Genomic DNA, 22,469 nt, shown 5'->3' on the forward strand with positions numbered 1-22,469 from the left:
ATTAGGTGGCACGTAGCTCAGTGGTAGCGTCTTCAGCTCACAAGTCTCCTTACACTTGTTATTCCTGTTTACCAAGCATTATGTACGTACCTGGGTGCTAGTGTTGTAGGTGGCATCCTACAAGCTCCTAGTATACCTAAGACGAGTCTCCACTTTGTTTCAACACAGACACAAGTTAGACAACAATCTCTTACTGGAACAATGCTCTTCTGTAAGTCATTAAATCTCAAACTGAAGCAAACTATAATGAGAGACCAGTTTAATACAACTAGATTGGGAGATTAATTAAACTTGATCGGGAGACTATGCACCACAGCCTGGCTGATCAGGCAGTACCTTCACCTTTGATGATGAGTTCCGAGAGGTTCTACTCCCGAAGCCCGGCCATGGGTCAGGTACCTTCTTGGCAAGAGAGATTTGTTAACAATTTCCCTTATGTACGAAGGAAAGGTGTCGAAAAGTCTTGGCCCCTTTACACTTATTGATTTTTCTCTTAGTGAAGTCAATTAAAAATATATTTGCCAGTTGCCAGTCAGCTTCACTACATACCGTCAGTGGTCCTCTGTTACCTTCACACCTCACTCACCTGAAAAATAGAAATAATACATTTAGTTGATTAGGTTAAGTCAGCATTTGCTGCCTAAATTTAATCAAAGTGATGGGCATTCTCGATCAACTAGTTAACCACGATCAGTGTATGAATGTAGTCAGTACCTGCCTGCTGCAGTCTGAACACACTTCTGGGTCCAGTATATGAATGTAGTCAGTACCTGCCTGCTGCAGTCTGAACACACTTCTGGGTCCAGTATATGAATGTAGTCAGTACCTGCCTGCTGCAGTCTGAACACACTTCTGGGTCCAGTATATGAATGTAGTCAGTACCTGCCTGCTGCAGTCTGAACACACTTCTGGGTCCAGTATATGAATGTAGTCAGTACCTGCTTGCTGCAATCTGAACACACTCCTGGGTCCAGTATATGAATGTAGTCAGTACCTGCCTGCTGCAGTCTGAACACACTCCTGGGTCCAGTATATGAATGTAGTCAGTACCTGCCTGCTGCAGGCTGAACACACTCCTGGGTCCAGTATATGAATGTAGTCAGTACCTGCTTGCTGCAATCTGAACACACTCCTGGGTCCAGTATATGAATGTAGTCAGTACCTGCCTGCTGCAGTCTGAACACACTCCTGGGTCCAGTATATGAATGTAGTCAGTACCTGCCTGCTGCAGTCTGAACACACTCCTGGGTCCAGTATATGAATGTAGTCAGTACCTGCCTGCTGCAGTCTGAACACACTCCTGGGTCCAGTATATGAATGTAGTCAGTACCTGCCTGCTGCAGGCTGAACACACTCCTGGGTCCAGTATATGAATGTAGTCAGTACCTGCCTGCTGCAGTCTGAACACACTCCTGGGTCCAGTATATGAATGTAGTCAGTACCTGCCTGCTGCAGTCTGAACACACTCCTGGGTCCAGTATATGAATGTAGTCAGTACCTGCTTGCTGCAATCTGAACACACTCCTGGGTCCAGTATATGAATGTAGTCAGTACCTGCCTGCTGCAGTCTGAACACACTTCTGGGTCCAGTATATGAATGTAGTCAGTACCTGCCTGCTGCAGGCTGAACACACTCCTGGGTCCAGTATATGAATGTAGTCAGTACCTGCTTGCTGCAATCTGAACACACTCCTGGGTCCAGTATATGAATGCAGTCAGTACCTGCCTGCTGCAGGCTGAACACACTCCTGGGTCCAGTATAAGAATGCAGTCAGTACCTGCCTGCTGCAGTCTGAACACACTCCTGGGTCCAGTATAAGAATGCAGTCAGTACCTGCCTGCTGCAGTCTGAACACACTCCTGGGTCCAGTATATGAATGTAGTCAGTACCTGCCTGCTGCAGTCTGAACACACTCCTGGGTCCAGTATATGAATGTAGTCAGTACCTGCCTGCTGCAGTCTGAACACACTCCTGGGTCCAGTATATGAATGTAGTCAGTACCTGCCTGCTGCAGTCTGAACACACTCCTGGGTCCAGTATATGAATGTAGTCAGTACCTGCCTGCTGCAGTCTGAACACACTCCTGGGTCCAGTATATGAATGTAGTCAGTACCTGCTTGCTGCAATCTGAACACACTCCTGGGTCCAGTATATGAATGTAGTCAGTACCTGCCTGCTGCAGTCTGAACACACTTCTGGGTCCAGTATATGAATGTAGTCAGTACCTGCCTGCTGCAGGCTGAACACACTCCTGGGTCCAGTATATGAATGTAGTCAGTACCTGCTTGCTGCAATCTGAACACACTCCTGGGTCCAGTATATGAATGCAGTCAGTACCTGCCTGCTGCAGGCTGAACACACTCCTGGGTCCAGTATAAGAATGCAGTCAGTACCTGCCTGCTGCAGTCTGAACACACTCCTGGGTCCAGTATAAGAATGCAGTCAGTACCTGCCTGCTGCAGTCTGAACACACTCCTGGGTCCAGTATATGAATGTAGTCAGTACCTGCCTGCTGCAGTCTGAACACACTCCTGGGTCCAGTATATGAATGTAGTCAGTACCTGCCTGCTGCAGTCTGAACACACTCCTGGGTCCAGTATATGAATGTAGTCAGTACCTGCCTGCTGCAGTCTGAACACACTCCTGGGTCCAGTATATGAATGTAGTCAGTACCTGCCTGCTGCAGTCTGAACACACTCCTGGGTCCAGTATATGAATGTAGTCAGTACCTGCCTGCTGCAGTCTGAACACACTTCTGGGTCCAGTATATGAATGTAGTCAGTACCTGCCTGCTGCAGGCTGAACACACTCCTGGGTCCAGTATATGAATGTAGTCAGTACCTGCTTGCTGCAATCTGAACACACTCCTGGGTCCAGTATATGAATGTAGTCAGTACCTGCCTGCTGCAGTCTGAACACACTCCTGGGTCCAGTATATGAATGCAGTCAGTACCTGCCTGCTGCAGGCTGAACACACTCCTGGGTCCAGTATAAGAATGCAGTCAGTACCTGCCTGCTGCAGTCTGAACACACTCCTGGGTCCAGTATAAGAATGCAGTCAGTACCTGCCTGCTGCAGTCTGAACACACTCCTGGGTCCAGTATATGAATGTAGTCAGTACCTGCCTGCTGCAGTCTGAACACACACTTATGGGTACGTTTCTCTACACTCTTGTTGGTTAATGGGTTTTAAAGCCAACTACACGAGGATCATTAAAGCTTTACGTCACTTGTTCGTCAACAGTCAACAGATTTTCTTACCTCAAATAGCGATTACAGTAAACTATCAGTTAATATACACTGAAAGATACACATTTCATGCTGTATATACATCCTGTGCTGGTCTTCATATTGTTTAAAATTATACAATTTTAACAAACCTGTTCTTACAGTACTTGTAACATTTACGCAACACTGGCCACGTACATCATTCATAGTAAAAATACTCGTACACAATCAAGACAAGGACAAAATTAACAAAACAATAAAATGAACGAACAAACGCTCAAGACTAATACTATTATTCCAAGTTACATAACGCAGCTTTAATTACAACCCCCCCTCCCAGTAGTTGCTACATGCACGTTACCTGAAGACGCATTACAACCCCCCTCCCAGTAGTTGCTACATGCACGTTACCTGGAGACGCATTACAACCCCCCTCCCAGTAGTTGCTACATGCACGTTACCTGGAGACGCATTACAACCCCCCTCCCAGTAGTTGCTACAAGTACGTTACCTGAAGACGCATTACAACCCCCCTCCCAGTAGTTGCTACAAGTACGTTACCTGAAGACGCATTACAACCCCCGTCCCAGTAGTTGCTATAAGTACGTTACCTGAAGACGCATTACAACCCCCCTCCCAGTAGTTGCTACAAGTACGTTACCTGAAGACGCATTACAACCCCCCCTCCCAGTAGTTGCTACAAGTACGTTACCTGAAGACGCATTACGACCCCCCTCCCAGTAGTTGCTACATGTACGTTACCTGAAGACGCATTACAACCCCCCTCCCAGTAGTTGCTACAAGTACGTTACCTGAAGACGCATTACAACCCCCCTCCCAGTAGTTGCTACAAGTACGTTACCTGTAGACGCATTACAACCCCCCTCCCAGTAGTTGCTACATGCACGTTACCTGGAGACGCATTACAACCCCCCTCCCAGTAGTTGCTACAAGTACGTTACCTGAAGACGCATTACAACCCCCCCTCCCAGTAGTTGCTACAAGTACGTTACCTGAAGACGCATTACAACCCCCCTCCCAGTAGTTGCTACAAGTACGTTACCTGAAGACGCATTACAACTCCCCCTCCCAGTAGTTGCTACAAGTACGTTACCTGAAGACGCATTACAACCCCCCTCCCAGTAGTTGCTACATGTACGTTACCTGGAGACGTATTACAACCCCCCTCCCAGTAGTTGTTACATGTAAGTTACCTGGAGACGTGTTACAACCCCCCCCTCCCAGTAGTTGCTACATGTAGGTTACCTGGAGACGTGTTACAACCCCCCCCTCCCAGTAGTTGCTACATGTAGGTTACCTGGAGACGTGTTACAACCCCCCCTCCCTGTAGTTGATACATGTAGGTTACCTGGAGACGTGTTACAACCCCCCCTCCCAGTAGTTGTTACATGTAGGTTACCTGGAGACGTATTACAACCCCCCCTCCCAGTAGTTGCTACATGTAGGTTACCTGGAGACGTATTACAACCCCCCCTCCCAGTAGTTGTTACATGTAGGTTACCTGGAGACGTGTTACAACCCCCCCTCCCAGTAGTTGTTACATGTAGGTTACCTGGAGACGCATTACAACCCCCCTCCCAGTAGTTGCTACATGTAGGTTACCTGGAGACGTATTACAACCCCCCCTCCCCGTAGTTGCTACATGTAGGTTACCTGGAGACGTATTACAACCCCCCCTCCCTGTAGTGGTTACATGTAGGTTACCTGGAGACGTATTACAACCCCCCTCCCAGTAGTTGTTACATGTAGGTTACCTGGAGACGTATTACAACCCCCCTCCCAGTAGTTGTTACATGTAGGTTACCTGGAGACGTATTACAACCCCCCTCCCAGTAGTTGTTACATGTAGGTTACCTGGAGATGTATTACAACCCCCCCTCCCAGTAGTTGTTACATGTAGGTTACCTGGAGACGTATTACAACCCCCCCTCCCAGTAGTTGTTACATGTAGGTTACCTGGAGACGTATTACAACCCCCCTCCCAGTAGTTGTTACATGTAGGTTACCTGGAGATGTATTACAACCCCCCCTCCCAGTAGTTGCTACATGTAGGTTACCTGGAGACGTATTACAACCCCCCTCCCAGTAGTTGTTACATGTAGGTTACCTGGAGACGTATTACAACCCCCCTCCCCGTAGTTGTTACATGTAGGTTACCTGGAGACGTATTACAACCCCCCCTCCCAGTAGTTGTTACATGTAGGTTACCTGGAGACGTATTACAACCCCCCTCCCAGTAGTTGTTACATGTAGGTTACCTGGAGATGTATTACAACCCCCCCTCCCAGTAGTTGTTACATGTAGGTTACCTGGAGACGTATTACAACCCCCCCTCCCAGTAGTTGCTACATGTAGGTTACCTGGAGACGTATTACAACCCCCCCTCCCAGTAGTTGCTACATGTAGGTTACCTGGAGACGTATTACAACCCCAGCCATGTAGCTGTTACGTGGAGACGGTTTCTAGTCACCGACAGGTCCCAGACCAAGCTTACCGGTTGCTGACCTGATCAACCAGGGTGCTGGTGCTAATGTTAAATTATATCTTCACGAGGAAAGCGCTAAAGCTGTAAGGATTACAAAAAAGCTGGGGAACAGAAGTTACCAGTTCACCACTTAGGAAGGAACCTTAGTAACACTTATTGCTGTTATATGTAGAAACACTGCTGCTGCTGTGTTGTATGTAGCAACGCTGCTGCTGTGTTGTATGTAGCAACGCTACTGCTGTGTTGTATGGTGTTCCGGAGGTCAAGGGTGGATCAAGGCCTGATCAACCAGACTGTTACTGCGCAATCCAATGTACGAGCCACAACCCAGCTTCTCAGGCACTACAGACTTCAGGTATCTTTCCATCTCCCTTCTGAAGACAGCCAGGGGTCGATTGGTTTTCTTCTTTATGTATGACGGGAGGCTGTTGAACAGCCTTGGGGCCCCCTGACTCTTGTTTCATCTCAGCGTACTCGCAGCACCCTTGTTTTTCATTGGGGGTATGTTGCACCGTCTGCCGAATCTTTTGTTTTCGTAAGGAGTGATTTCTGTGTGCAGATTTGGGACCAGTCTCTCGAGGATTTTTCAGGTGTAAATTATAATGCACCTTTCTCACTTGCGCTCTAAGGAGTACAGGTCTAAGGCCTTAAAACATTCCCAGTAATTGAGGTGCCTCATTGAACATATATATGCAATAAAGATCCAAGGTACATTCTTCAGATCTGCAATTTCACCTGCTTTAAAAGAGGCCGTTAGCATACAGCAGTGTTCTAGCCTAGAATGAACAAGTGACTAAAGAGGATTATCACTGGCTTGGTATCCTTCATTTTGAAGGTTCTCATTATCCATCCTATCAGCTGCTGCTCTTGTTTTACATGCAACACACCTGCTGCTGCTGCTGCTGCTGCTGCTGCTGCTATATGCAGCAACACGCAAACTAACCTCTTTACAACACTCAAGTTTATGAGAGAGAGAGAGAGAGAGAGAGAGAGAGAGAGAGAGAGAGAGAGAGAGAGAGAGAGAGAGAGAGAGAGAGAGAGAGAGAGAGAGAGAAAACTGGGAAAGGGAAGACAGAGAGATAAGAGTGGAAAAGAAGAAACAACTAAGAAAGTGATAGAGGAAATAAGAAAAATATGGAATAGGGAAGACTCAATAGGAAGAGTGGACAGGAAGCAAGCAGAAGAAAATAAAGAAAATGAAGTGAGTCAAGAGGAAGTGCGGAGATTGAAGAAAGAAGAGAGTACAGAGGATGATGGAGAGAGAGAGAGAGAGAGAGAGAGAGAGAGAGAGAGAGAGAGAGAGAGAGAGAGAGAGAGAGAGAGAGAGAGACTGAGACTCATAAAACTAGGGAAAAAAAAAAAGATGAAATTGCAGGGATGAAAGACAGCAAAAGAAAGGGGAGCACAGAGAGTAAAAGAAATGGGTGAAACAGTATAAGAAAGAGGGAAGAAAAAATAAGAGAGGGGAGAAAGAGTAGAAGAGAGGGAGGGGGAGAGGGGAAGGTCAAGTCAGCTGAGTGTCCGCGGTGGTCCACAATCAATACTCAGAATTATGTCAGTGGTATCTCAGTGCAATAACTCCTCTCCTTCCCTTCCTCCCTCTCTCACTACCTCTCTTTCTCTCCCTCCATCCATCCCTCACTACCCCCCTCCCTCAAATCCCTCAATACCCATTCCTCACTACCTCCCTCTATCCATCCATCCCTCACTACCTCCCTCCCTCCATCCATCCCTCACCACCTCCCTCCATTCCTCACTACCTCCCTCCATTCCTCACTACCTCCATCCATTCCTCACTACTACCCTCCTCCCCTCCATCCATCCCTCACTACTTCCCTTCCTCAAATCCCTCACTACCTCCCTCTCTCCTTCCATCCGTCACTATCTCACTCCCTCCCTTTTTTCTTTCAGCTCTTCTCCCTTCTCTAACCTCTTTCTCTTCCTCCCTTTTAACTCATCCACTCCTGTGTTGGAGAGGAGGGAATACTGTCAGGGGTGAGGGAGGATATATTATCAGAGGTAAGGGAGGGAATATTGTCAGGGGTGAGGGAGGATATATTATCAGAGGTAAGGGAGGGAATACTGTCAGGGGTGAGGGAGGATATATTATCAGAGGTAAGGGAGGGAATATTGTCAGGGGTGAGGGAGGATATATTATCAGAGGTAAGGGAGGGAATACTGTCAGGGGTGAGGGAGGATATATTATCAGGGGTAAGGGAGGGAATATTGTCAGGGGTGAGGGAGGATATATTATCAGAGGTAAGGGAGGGAATACTGTCAGGGGTGAGGGAGGATATATTATCAGAGGTAAGGGAGGGAATATTGTCAGGGGTGAGGGAGGATATATTATCAGAGGTAAGGGAGGGAATACTGTCAGGGGTGAGGGAGGATATATTATCAGGGGTAAGGGAGGGAATATTGTCAGGGGTGAGGGAGGATATATTATCAGAGGTAAGGGAGGGAATACTGTCAGGGGTGAGGGAGGATATATTATCAGAGGTAAGGGAGGGAATACTGTCAGGGGTGAGGGAGGATATATTATCAGAGGTAAGGGAGGGAATACTGTCAGGGGTGAGGGAGGATATATTATCAGGGGTAAGGGAGGGAATATTGTCAGGGGTGAGGGAGGATATATTATCAGGGGTAAGGGAGGGAATATTGTCAGGGGTGAGAGAGGATATATTATCAGGGGTAAGGGAGGGAATACTGTCAGGGGTGAGGGAGGATATATTATCAGAGGTAAGGGAGGGAATACTGTCAGGGGTGAGGGAGGATATATTATCAGAGGTAAGGGAGGGAATATTGTCAGGGGTGAGAGAGGATATATTATCAGGGGTAAGGGAGGGAATACTGTCAGGGGTGAGGGAGGATATATTATCAGAGGTAAGGGAGGGAATATTGTCAGGGGTGAGGGAGGATATATTATCAGAGGTAAGGGAGGGAATATTGTCAGGGGTGAGGGAGGATATATTATCAGGGGTAAGGGAGGGAATATTGTCAGGGGTTACCTGGAGGTTACCTGGAGGTTATTCCGGGGATCAACGCCCCCGCGGCCCGGTCCATGACCAGGCCTCCCGATGGATCAGGGCCTGATCAACTAGGCTGTTACTGCTGCCCGCACGCTGTCCAACGTACGAGCCACAGCCCGGCTGATCCGGCACTGACTTTAGGTATCTGTCCAGCTCTCTCTTGAAGGCAGCCAGGGGTTTATTGGTAATTCCCCTAATGCTTGATGGGAGGCTGTTGAATAGTCTTGGGCCCCGGACACTTACGGTGTTTTCCCTTAGTGTACCAATGGCGCCCCTACTTTTTATTGGGGGCATTTTGCATCGCCTGCCCAGTCTTTTACTTTCGTAGGGAGTGATTTCTGTGTGCAGATTTGGGACCATTCCTTCCAAGATTTTCCAAGTGTAGATTATGATATATCTCTCCCTTCTGCGTTCCAACGAGTACAAGTCATGTGCTTCCAAGCTAGATAGATTTCGAAAAAGCCATTGACAATATGCCTATGCACTCAGCCCCGGGCCCAGACTCGTGGAACTCTGTTTTCATTAGAACTGCAAGAAACCCCTCTCGCGTGCCCTAAGTACACCATGGAGGAGGAGCTTGGACATGGGTGAAATTCCACAGTCACTTAAAACAACGGATATAGCTCCACTCCATAAAGGTGGCAGCAAAGCATTAGCTAAGAACTATAGACCAATAGCTCTGACGTCCCACATCATAAAAATCTTTGAAAGTGCTAAGAAGCAGGATTGCAAATCACCTGGATTCCCAAAATCTGCACAATCCAGGGCAACATGGGTTCAGGGCAGGTCGCTCCTGCCTCTCACAACTACTGGATCACTATGACATGGCCTTGGATGCACTGGAAGAAAATCAGAATGCAGATGTAATATACACAGACTTTGCAAAAGCATTTGACAAATGCGATCATGGTGTAATAGCCCATAAAATACGTGCTAAAGGAATAACTGGGAAAGTGGGGAGATGGATCTTCAACTTCCTAACAAATCGAACACAAAGAGTAGTGGTCAACAGAGTTAAATCGGAGGCTGCCATAGTGAAGAGCTCTGTACCACAAGGCACAGTACTCTCCCCCATCTTATTCCTTATCCTCATATCAGACATAAACAGAGATATACACCACAGCACCGTATCATCCTTTGCGGATGATACTAGGATCTGCATGAGGCTGTCATCTGCTGAGGACGCGGTTAACCTCCAAGAAGATATAAACAAAGTTTTCCAGTGGGCAACGGTAAACAATATGATGTTCAATGAGGACAAATTCCAACTACTCCGTTATGGAAAACTGGAGGAGATAATAACTAGAACAGAGTATACTACTGACTCCGGCCATACAATAGAGCGGAAAAATAATGTAAGGGACCTGGGAGTAGTAATGTCTGAGGATCTCACTTTCAAGGATCACAACAGTGCCACGATCGCACGTGCAAAGAAAATGATAGGATGGATAATGAGAACTTTCAAAACGAGAGATGCCAAGCCCATGATGATCCTTTTCAAATCACTTGTTCTCTCTAGGCTGGAATACTGCTGTACATTAACATCTCCATTCAAAGCAGGTGAAATCGCAGATCTACAGTGTACAGAGATCCTTTACTGCACGTATAAGTTCTGTCAAGCACCTTAACTACTGGGAACGCTTGGAAGCACTTGACTTGTACTCGTTGGAACGCAGGAGGGAGAGATATATCATAATCTACACTTGGAAAATCTTGGAAGGAATGGTCCCAAATCTGCACACAGAAATCACTCCCTACGAAAGTAAAAGACTGGGTAGGCGATGCAAAATGCCCCCAATAAAAAGTAGGGGCGCCATTGGTACACTAAGGGAAAACACCATAAGTGTCCGGGGCCCAAAACTGTTCAACAGCCTCCCATCAAGCATTAGGGGAATTGCCAATAAACCCCTGGCTGCCTTCAAGAGAGAGCTGGACAGATACCTAAAGTCAGTGCCGGATCAGCCGGGCTGTGGCTCGTACGTTGGACTGCGTGCGGCCAGCAGTAACAGCCTAGTTGATCAGGCCCTGATCCATCGGGAGGCCTGGTCATGGACCGGGCCGCGGGGGCGTTGATCCCCGGAATAACCTCCAGGTAACCTCCAGGTAACCGTAGTGACTTTTATGCTTATTTTAGTGTCATCTGCAAATGATAAAAAAGTGAGGGATGTTATGATCTATGTCTGCTATGAGGACGAGAAATAACAGAGGTGCCAAGTCAGATTAGATTAGATTTTGCCACCTAAGTGGCTAGTTTATTGTTAACCCCATATCCATCCTGTGGACGGTAGCGCAAGGACAATGTCTTGGGAACTGAGCTTTTTACCTCGCTGATGCTGGATTTTCCTCTGTTTTGTGTTAGTGTGTTTTAGGGATCCGAAAACCCATCTGCCTACCTACCCCGTAATGCCTATGGCTCTCATTTTGTGTGCAATTATCTCATGATCGTACTTGTCAAACGCTTTTGCATGATCTGTGTATATTACATCATCGTTATGGTATTCTTCGTACGCTTCTATAATTCTATCATAGTAGTTCAGCAGTTTTGACAAGCATGATCGTCCAGTTATAAAACCATGATGGTTTGGGTTACGCAGATTGAGTTATTCCATGAAGTTTGCAATTTGAGTGTGAGGAAAGGTATAACTAAGAAAAGGGCACAATACCGTCACTGGAACAATAGACAAATAACCCGTACATAGGAGAGAGGAGCTTACGACATTTAAATCCGACTTGGACCATTTACAAAGTCATACTAACAGAAAGGAGAGCAGGAGGGAGTATATATAGGCCAGCAGAGAGGTAAATAGAGGAAGATGACAAGTAGTGGTAGAGGTAGAAATAGTAGTAGTGGAGTCAAAGACTAAGAAACAGGAGCACTGCAAGGGAGCTAGGTGCCCACAAAGGGTAGGAACAAGGACACAGAGGGGGAAAATAATAATAATGGACCAAATACCCAAGGTAGAAGAAAGAAAACCCAAAGGAGAAAGAGGAAATGGGAAGAGGGAGAAGGGGAAAACAAGAATCAGGTTAAGTCACAGGTGTTCTGAAGTTTGGAGCATTTTACAATGTAATGGGAAAGGAAAGCATCTACAGAGACAAAGCCACGACTAAGATTCATACAAGAAAAGTTGTGTATAAAGGAGAATTCAATCAGACGGCGACTGTGAAAGTTAGAAGTAGGATAGACAGTTTTAACAGAAAACCAGTCAATAGGATGACTGTGATCTCTGACGTGGTGTCAGCAAGCCTAACACTACTTTTGTGCTCCCTGAGTCGATCAGAAAGAGAACGGTTAGTTTCTCCAAAGTACTGAAGAAGACAAGATGAACGAGAAATAGAGTAGACACCAGGAGAATCTATAGAGGGAAGAGAGGTATGGACTAGATTGGTGCAAAGAGTGTTAGTCTGGCGAAAAGTAAGTTTGATGTCTAAGGAACAAAGAGAATTGTTGAGATTAGTAAGACTGGAAATATAGGGAAGGCAGAGAACAGGAGAGTTCCAAGAAGTAGAGAGTTTGGGAGAGAAGAAAGCCCGTGAGAAGGCAGAGTCTATGAAATGGGAAGGGTAGCCAAGACGGGAAAATGAATTACAAAGAGTGCAAATTTCTGATTCAAGGAACTGAGGATCACAAATGGGGAGAGCATGGAGAAAGGAGATAAGAACACTGTTCTTATCTTCCTCTTTCTCCACTCCTGGGAACTCTCCTGTCCTCTGCTTTCCTTATATTTCAAGTCTTTCTAATGTCAACAATTCTCTCCATTCCTTAGACATCAAACTTTTCGCCAGGCTAACACTCTTCGCACCAATCTAGTTCATACCTCTCCTCTCTCTGTAGATTCTCCTGGTGTCTACTTTATTTCTTGTTCATTTTGTCCTCTTCAGTACTATGGAGAAACTGGCCGATCTCTGACAGACTCAGGGAGAACAAAATTAGTGTTAGGTTTGCCGACACAAACAATGCTCTTTTCTGTCATGTCAGAGATCACAGTCATCCTATTGACTGGTCTTCTGTTAAAACTGTCTGTCCTACTTCTAACTTTCACAGTCGCCGTCTGGTTGAATCTTCCCTTATACACAACTTTCCTTGTATGAATCTTAGTCGTGGCTTTGTCTCTGTAGATGCCTTCCTTTCCCATAACATTGTAAAATGCTCCAAACTTCAGAACACCCGTGACTTAACCTGATTCTTGTTTTCCCCTTCTTCCTCTTTCTCCTTTGGGTTTTATTTCTTCTGCCTTGGGTATTTGGTCCATTATTATTTCCCCCTCCCCTTCTGTGTTCTTGTTCGTACCCTTTGTGGGCACCTAGCTCCTCTGCAGTGCTTCTTTTTCTTAGTCTGTGACTAATTCCACTACTAATACTACCTCTACCACTACTTCTGATCTTCATCTACCTCTCCTGTCCCGTCCCTGTCTGCTGGCTTATATATACTCCCTCCTTCTCTCCTTTCTGTTAGTGTGACTTTGTATATGGTCCAAGTCGGACCGAAACGTCGTCGTAAGCTCCTCTCTATGTGCGGGTTATTTGTGTATTGTGTAGGGAAGGTATATTATCAGGGGTGAGAGAAAGTATACTAGCAGGGGTGAGGGAGGGTATATTCCAGGATCTGTTACTGCTGAGGTTTCCAAGAAGTGCGTGCTATCACGAGCAGGATGTAGTGTGGACCTGCCTCACACAGGCTAGTAGACTGAACCAGGGGTGCATCCAAGGGGGTGCATGTTGGTGCCTTACGCAGACTAGCAGAGTGCCTCACACACACAGACTAGTAGACTGAAGCCGGGGTGCATCCAAGGGATGTTGGGGAGACCTGCCTCACACAGACTAGTAGATTGGACCAGGGGTGCTGCCAAGGGATGTAGGTGGGACCTGCCTCACACAGACCAGTAGATTGGACCAGGGGTGCATCCAAGGGATGTAGGTGGAACCTGCCTCACACAAGCTAGCAGACTGGACCAGGGGTGGATATAGGGGACGTTGGTGGGACCTGCCTCACACAGACTAGTAGACCGGGCCAGGGATTCATCCAAGGGATGTTGGTGGGACCTGCCTCACACAGACTAGTAGACTGAAGGGGTGCATCAAGGGGTGCATAGTAGACTGAACAAGGGATGTTGGTGGGACCTGCCTCACACAGACTAGTAGACTTCATCCAAGGGATGTTGGTGGGACCTGCCTCACACAGACTAGTAGACTGAACCAGGGGTGCATCCAAGGGATGTTGGTGGGACCTGCCTCACACAGACTAGTAGACTGAACCAGGGGTGCATCCAAGGGATGTTGGTGAGACCTGCCTCACACAGACTAGTAGACTGAACCAGGGGTGCAGCCAAGGGATGTAGGTGGGACCTGCCTCACACAGACCAGTAGACTGGACCAGGGGTGCATCCAAGGGATGTAGGTGGAACCTGCCTCACACAAGCTAGCAGACTGGACCAGGGGTGGATATAGGGGATGTTGGTGGGACCTGCCTCACACAGACTAGTAGACTGGACCAGGGGTGGATATAGGGGATGTTGGTGGGACCTGCCTCACACAGACTAGTGGACTGGACCAGGGATGCAGCCAAGGGATGTATGTGGGACCTGCCTCACACAGACTAGTGGACTGGACCAGGGGTGCATCCAAGGGATGTTGGTGGGACCTGCCTCACACAGACTAGTAGACCGGGCCAGGGATTCATCCAAGGGATGTTGGTGGGACCTGCCTCACACAGACTAGTAGACTGGACCAGGGGTGCAGCCAAGGGATGTAGGTGGGACCTGCCTCACACAGACTAGTAGACTGGACCAGGGGTGCAGCCAAGGGATGTTGGTGGGACCTGCCTCACACAGACTAGTGGACTGGACCAGGGGTGCAGCCAAGGGATGTTGGTGGGACCTGCCTCACACAGACTAGTGGACTGGACCAGGGGTGCAGCCAAGGGATGTAGGTGGGACCTGCCTCACACAGACTAGTAGACTGAACCAGGGGTGCATCCAAGGGATGTAGGTGGGACCTGCCTCACACAGACTAGTAGACTGAACCAGGGGTGCATCCAAGGGATGTTGGTGGGACCTGCCTCACACAGACTAGTAGACTGAACCAGGGGTGCATCCAAGGGATGTTGGTGGGACCTGCCTCACACAGACTAGTAGACTGGACCAGGGGTGCATCCAAGGGATGTTGGTGGGACCTGCCTCACACAGACTAGTAGACTGAACCAGGGGTGCATCCAAGGGATGTTGGTGGGACCTGCCTCACACAGACTAGTGGACTGGACCAGGGGTGCAGCCAAGGGATGTAGGTGGGACCTGCCTCACACAAACTAGTAGATTGGACTAGGGATGGGTACAGGGAAGACGATGGTCTTCCCCGAGTCAATCTGAAAGACTATTTTTAATAACAAAAAAGAAACAAAGCTATCAGTGAATACTGAGCTTAGTTACTGGGCTGCACTCATGAACTTAATGAACAAACAAGCAAGATGTTCAAAATTTTATTGTAATGATGAATTACACACTTGTGCAACACCTGAGTATCTGTACTGTGGAAACATTTCGCTAACTAATCCAATACAGAGAAGAATGATTGAAGATCAGAAGTATCTTCAGCCTGAAGTCGACGTGATCAGTCCATCTATCTTGATAAGAGCACAACATATGTGCGGAGGAGCTTATATACTGTAGACAGGTGAGGTGAAGCAGTCGCAGATGGTGTCATCTTGGACAACTCTACTAGTGGAAATAGGTCATGCTTGTAAGTTCGGAAAACGTTTCCATCGTAGACAAGCAATTGTTGCATAAGTGTTTAATTCATCATCACGTCGGTTCTCTGACCCATTTACCTAAAATATTAAAATGTCCTTCATAAGCATTAAACGAATTCAATAAAATATTAGAATGACATATTTATATGTTGCTGCTATTATATGTAACTATCAGACTGGCAATCCTTCAGTCACAGTACTTTGGATGACGTGGAGATTATTATTATAATCAAGGGGGAAGCACTAAACCCGTAGGATTATACAGCGCCTATGGGGGGATGGAAGGCATTCAGGCTTAATTCAGGGAACTGGAGCACAGATCCAACTGGAGCACAGATCCAATTCTCTAGATCAAGAGCCCCTCACCAGCGTCAAGGAGCCTTCCTTGAGGGGATGACGTGGAGAATGTGACTGATTTCCTAAATCAGGAAATTACAGACTGTTATATGATAGTCTTAAGAAGCCTGAGTGATAATTCAAGTTAACTATACGTTTATTTTTATTGAATATCTGAGGATGATGTTGCTTTCACTAACTGGTAATACAGTGTATATAAGAAATACACTAAAATAATTTTATACTTGTCTATCATCATTTGCAGATGTTACCATAATAAGCACGAAAAATCACCTCAGTAGAAGAGAGACAAAAATTACGGGAAGGTATAAGAAAGCTTACTAATAAGCAGTGGAGATTAGTATGAAGTTCAGTGGAGACAAGTTCTGTCTAGATAAGACAAGAATGTCTAATTCAAAAGGAACACTGTATACAATGCTCAAGATCCTCACCAACGCTTGAGGGTTAAAAGCCCAGGGAAGGAGGGGGAGGGGTGAAGGAGGGAACGCTTGAGGGTTAAAAGTCCAGGGAGGGAGGGGGGGGATGAAGGAGGAAACGCTTGAGGGTTAAAAGTCCAGGGAGGGAGGGGGAGGGGTGAAGGAGGGAACGCTTGAGGGCTAAAAGTCCAGGGAGGGAGGGGGGGGTGAGATGAAGGAGGGAACGCTTGAGGGTTAAAAGTCCAGGGAGGGAGGGGGAGGGGTGAAGGAGGGAACGCTTGAGGGATAAAAGTCCAGGGAGGGAGGGGGGAGATGAAGGAGGGAACGCTTGAGGGTTAAAAGTCCAGGGAGGGAGGAGGAGGGGTGAAGGAGGGAACGCTTGAGGGTTAAAAGTCCAGGGAGGGAGGGGGAGGGGTGAAGGAGGAAACGCTTGAGGGTTAAAAGTCCAGGGAGGGAGGGGGAGGGGTGAAGGAGGGAGAGGGTTAAAAGTCCAGTGAGGGAACGCTTGAGGGTTAAAAGTCCAGAGAGGGAGGGGGAGGGGTGAAGGAGGGAACTCTTGAGGGTTAAAAGTCCAGTGAGGGAGGGGGAGGGGTGAAGGAGGGAACGCTTGAGGGTTAAAAGTCCAAGGAGGGAGGGGGAGGGGTGAAGGAGGGAACGCTTGAGGGTTAAAAGTCCAGGGAGGGAGGGGGAGGGGTGAAGGAGGAAACGCTTGAGGGTTAAAAGTCCAGGGAGGGAGGGGGAGGGGTGAAGGAGGGAACGCTTGAGGGTTAAAAGTCCGAGGGAGGGGGAGGGGTGAAGGAGGGAACTTGAGGGTTAAAAGTCCAGGGAGGGAGGGGGTGGGGTGAAGGAGGGAGCACTTGAGGGTTAAAAGTCCAGGGAGGGAGGGGGAGGAGTGAAGGAGGAAACCCTTGAGGGTTAAAAGTCCAGGGAGGGAGGGGGAGGCGTGAAGGAGGCAACGCTTGAGGGTTAAAAGTCCAGGGAGGGTGGGGGTGGGGCGAAGGAGGGAACGCTTGAGGGTTAAAAGTCCAGGGAGGGAGGGGGAGGGGTGAAGGAGGGAACACTTGTGGGTTAAAAGTCCAGTGAGGGAGGGGGAGGGGTGAAGGAGGGAACGCTTGTGGGTTAAAAGTCCAGTGAGGGTGGGGGAGGGGTGAAGGAGGGAACGCTTGAGGGTTAAAAGTCCAGGGAGGGAGGGGGAGGGGTGAAGGAGGGAACGCTTGAGGGTTAAAAGTCCAGAGAGGGAAGGGGGGAGGGGGAAGGAGGGAACGCTTGAGGGTTAAAAGTCCAGCGAGGGAGGGGGAGGGGTGAAGGAGGGAACGCTTGAGGGTTAAAAGTCCAGTGAGGGAGGGGGAGGGGCGAGGAGGGAACGCTTGAGGGTTAAAAGTCCAGGGAGGGAGGGGGAGGGGTGAAGGAGGGAACGCTTGAGGGTTAAAAGTCCAGGGAGGGAGGGGGAGGGGTGAAGGAGGGAACGCTTGAGGGTTAAAAGTCCAGGAGGGAGGGGGAGGGGTGAAGGAGGGAATGCTTGAGGGTTAAAAGTCCAGGGAGGGTGGGGGAGGGGTGAAGGAGGGAATGCTTGAGGGTTAAAAGTCCTGGGTGGGTGGGGGAGGGGTGAAGGAGGGAACGCTTGAGGGTTAAAAGTCCAGGGAGGGAGGGGGAGGAGTGAAGGAGGAAACGCTTGAGGGTTAAAAGTCCTGGGAGGGAGGGGGAGGGGTGAAGGAAGGAACGCTTGAGGGTTAAAAGTGTGTTAGGTAAGACACATATGCAACAGTTAGGTATCTTTATTATGAAACGTTTCGCCTACACAGTAGGCTTCTTCAGTCGAGTACAGAAAAGTTGATAGAAGCAGAAGATACTTGAAGACGATGTAATCAGTCCATCACCCTTAAAGTTTTGAGGTGGTCAGTCCCTCAGTCTGGAGAAGAGCATTGTTCCATAGTATGAAACAATATGGAGAAGAAGTGACAGGATGGAGCTTATATAGCGCCAAGAGGTGAGACGTAGGTCACTAGAAGAGGTAAGAACTCAGATGTTGAGAGGTCACGTCCCTCTCAAATCCAGCCGCTCTCACTGGTGGAAGTTGTCGAAGTGTAGGCGAAACGTTTCATAATAAAGATACCTACTGTTGCATATGTGTCTTACCTAACAGCCTGTCGGTATTTTATACCATTTTAATGTTCATTCAGGGTTAAAAGTCCAGGGAGGGAGGGGGGGGGATGAAGGAGGGAACGCTTGAGGGTTAAAAGTCCAGGGAGGGAGGGGGGATGAAGGAGGGAAAGCTTGAGGGTTAAAAGTCCAGGGAGGAAGGGGGGGGGATGAAGGAGGGAACGCTTGAGGGTTAAAAGTCCAGGGAGGGGGAGGGGTGAAGGAGGGAACGCTTGAGGGTTAAAAGTCCAGGGAGGGAGGGGGAGGGGTGAAGGAGGGAACGCTTGAGGGTTAAAAGTCCAGAGAGGGAGGGGGGGGGTGAAGGAGTGAACGCTAGTGGGATAAAAGTCCAGAGAGGGAGGGGGAGGGGTGAAGGAGGGAACGCTTGAGGGTTAAAAGTCCAGAGAGGGAGGGGGAGGGGTGAAGGAGGGAACGCTTGAGGGTTAAAAGTCCAGAGAGGGAAGGGGGAGGGTCAGAAAACTTCTCTCATTAACATTAGATAAACTAATAGAATTACCCAACACTTAAATATTTATAGCTGGTACTGATCTCTTACTCAGGTACTGGAGGTTCTTACTCAGGTACTGGAGGTTCTTACTCAGGTACTGGGGGTTCTTACTCAGGTACTGGGGGTTCTTACTCAGGTACTGGGGGTTCTTACTCAGGTACTGGGGGTTCTTACTCAGGTACTGGAGGTTCTTACTCAGGTACTGGAGGTGCTTACTCAGGTACTGGAGGTTCTTACTCAGGTGCTGGAGGTTCTTACTCAGGTACTGGAGTCTCGCACACAGGTTCCTGGAGTTTCTTATACAGGTACTCGACTTTCTTACACAGGTACTGGAGTTTCTCACACATGTACCGAAGTTTCTTACAGAGGTACCGGAATTTTCCTACACAGGTGCCGAAGTTTCTTACGCAAGTACCGAAGTTTCTTACACAGGTACCGGAGTGTCTTACACAGGTATCAGAATTTCTTACACGGGTCTACCTACCTGAAGTCTACCTGGAAGGTATTCCAGGGATCAACGCCCCCGCGGCCCGGTCCATGACTAGGCTTCCTGGTGGATCAGGACCTGATCAACGAGGCTGTTACTCCTGGCCGCATGTAGCCCAACGTACGAACCACAGCCCGGCTAATCTGGCACTGACTTCAGGTATCTGTCCAACTCCCTCTTTAAAGACAACCAGGGGTTTGTTGGCAATTCCCCTTATGGCTGGTGGGAGGCTGTAAATAGTCTTGGGCCCCGGGCACTTAGTGTTTTCTCTTAGTGTACTAATGGTGTCCCTACTTTTCAATGGGGGTATGTTGTATCGCCTGCCAAGTCTTTTACTTTCGTTGGGAGTGATTTGTGTGTGCAGATTAGGGACCAGTCCCTCCAGGATCTTCCAGGTGTAGATTATGTCTCTCGCCTGCGCTCCAGTGAGTACAAGTCAAGTGCTTCCAAACATTCCCAGTAGTTAAGGTGTTTGATTGAACTGATACGTGCAGTAAAGGTTATCTGTACATTCTCTAGATCTGCAATTTCACCTGCCTTGAAAGGAGATGTTAATGTACAGCAGTATTCCAGCCTAAAGAGAACAAGTGATTTAAAAATGATCATCATTGACTTAGCATCTCTTGTCTTGAATGCTCTCAATATCCATCCTATCAGTTTCCTCGCAGATGTGATAGTGGCATTGTTGTGATCCTTAAAGGTGAGATCCTCACACATTACCACTCCCAGGTCCTTCACATTACTTTTCCGCTCTATTGTGTGATTAGAGTTTGTAGTATACTCAGTTTTAATTATTATTTCCTCCAGTTCTCCATAACGGAGTAGTTGGAATGTCTTCATTGATCATATTGTTCTCCGTTGCCCATTGGAAAACTTAGTTTATATCTTCTTGGAGATTTGCCGTGTCCTTAAAAGATGACTCTCTCATGCAGATCGTAGTATCGTCTGCAAAGGATACTATGGTGCTATGGTTTACATCTCTATGTCTGATATGAGGATGAGGAACACGATAGGGGCGAGTACTGTGCCTTGTGGAACAGAGTTCTTCATTATGGCAGTTTCCGATCTAACTCTGTTTACCACTACTCTTTGTGTTCAATTGGTTAGAAAGTTGAAGATCTATCTGCCTACTTTGCCAGTTATCCCTTTAGCACGCATTTTGTGTGCTATTACACCATGATCGCACTTGTCAAAGGCTTCTGCAAAATCTGTGTATACTACATCCGCATTCTGCTTGTTTTCCAGTACATCCAAGACCAAATCATAGTGGTCCAGCAGTTGCCAAAGACAGGAGCGACCTGCTCTGAACCAATGTTGCCCAGGATTGTGCAATTGTTGGGAGTCCAAGTGGTTTGCAATCACGCTTAGAACTCTTTCAAAGATTTTTTATGATGTGGGACGTTAAAACTATTGGTCTATAGTTCTTAGCTACTGCTTTGCTGCCATCTTTATGGCATGGGGTTATATGTTGTTCTGGAATCTCACCTCTGTGCATGCTCCTCCTCCAATGGCATGCTTAGGGCCTTTGATTTTTTTTTTGCTGTTCTTAATGAACACAGAGTTCCACGAGTCTGGGCCTGAGGTTGAGTGCATGGGCATGTTGTCAATGGCTTTCTCAAGGTCTAGCGGAGTTAGTGTTATGTCAGAAATTTGGCATACAATGACAGGTTTTTGAGGCTCATTCATGAAAAAAACTATTTGGATTGTCTCTCTTTAGACTGATTAGAGGCTCGCTGAACACGGAGTCACACTGATATTTCAGTATCTCGCTCATTTCTTTGTTGTCATCTGTATAGTATCCATCTGTCTGAGTCGGGGCCTGATACTTGATGTGGTTTTTGGCACATGAGAAGAAATACTTCCAATTTCTTTCAATTTCATTAATCGCTTTTATTTCCTCTTGTCTCTCCTGGATCCTGTATGAGTCTTTTAACTTAAGCTCAACATTTTCCACTTCCCTGGTTAGCGCTTCCTTTCGTTTTCCAGATAATCTATACCATTGAGGAGATCAATGATTTTTCGCCTTCTGTAGAGGAAGCGTCTCTCTCTCCAGTTTACCTCTTCTCTTCATTTTTTCTTAGGGGAATATGCCTTGAACATACTTTAGCTAACAGAAAGTTGATCTTTTCAAGGCACTGGTTAGGGTCCATGTTATTTAAGATATCTTCCCAGCATGTTTCATGTTGGACATAGTTTATCTGGTCCCAGATGACATTCTTGTTGTTGAAGTTGAATTTGATGAAGGAACCCACATAGCTGTATTATGCATTTTGCTGATCAGGACCCCTGTGGATATAAGTCTGGACTTAGATTAGATTGTGATCAGAATTAGTTTTTTATTTTATTTTATTTCTTACCAGGTCCTCGTTATTTGTGAAAATAAGGTCGTGTGTGTTCTCCAGTCTTGTTGGCTCTGTGAGGGAAAAGTTCAATAGATAGGAGTAGCGAGGGAGTATATAGTAACAATAGTTTCATTGCTGGCTACTTGTTAAGGTAGGGTAAGTCAAGCTCCCGTTATTCCCGCCATTTTTCCCCCACCCCGAAAGTGATAGTTTGACTGCCGGCTGCTTGTTAAGGTAGGGTCAGTCTAGCTCCCACTATCCCTTCCCCTCCTTCTCCCACCCCCCCCCGAAAGGTGACGTGTGGGGCTCCGGTCCAAACAGTAATCACTAGACTCACAGCTCCCAGCACTACTGTAAGTACATGCCTGCCTTGTATTCTAGTGGATTTATTGGTTGAAAGCTTCACTTTTGACCAATAATAAACTTAGTCCTTTCAGTCTTGCTCTAAGTTGACTGTTGTAATAATCACCACATCTTTTAGGTATTGTACTTATCATGGAGAGTGATTTCTTAAGCAGTGGGTAACCTGTCTATCTTTCCAGCTTGGATGACAGAGAGGGTCACCTGCCAATCAACGAGTAGAACTGATGGAGATGGACTAACGTCCTGAGACTTCCCCTTTTTGGATTTAATTACCTGTGCACCTGTATGAAATTGCAGGACGTAACCCCTCATCATTGCAGTGGTAAAGAACCTGCTTTCCTGTCATCGG

General features: G+C 47.4%; 1 protein-coding gene across 1 annotated transcript in view; it reads right to left on the reverse strand.

The window, feature by feature from the left end:
• Nucleotides 1-478: 478 nt before the first annotated feature.
• The window catches only part of LOC128691930 (elastin), a 459,627-nt gene continuing 437,636 nt past the window's right edge, over nt 479-22,469 (reverse strand). Inside the window, exon 2 of the mRNA XM_053780915.2 lies at nt 479-586. Within this exon, the coding sequence (XP_053636890.1) occupies nt 572-586 (15 nt within the window). The 3' untranslated portion in view covers nt 479-571. The remainder of the gene's footprint in view (nt 587-22,469) is intronic.

This window comes from Cherax quadricarinatus, chromosome 75 (assembly GCF_038502225.1).
Source record: "Cherax quadricarinatus isolate ZL_2023a chromosome 75, ASM3850222v1, whole genome shotgun sequence".
In the NCBI taxonomy this organism is placed as follows: domain Eukaryota; kingdom Metazoa; phylum Arthropoda; class Malacostraca; order Decapoda; family Parastacidae; genus Cherax; species Cherax quadricarinatus.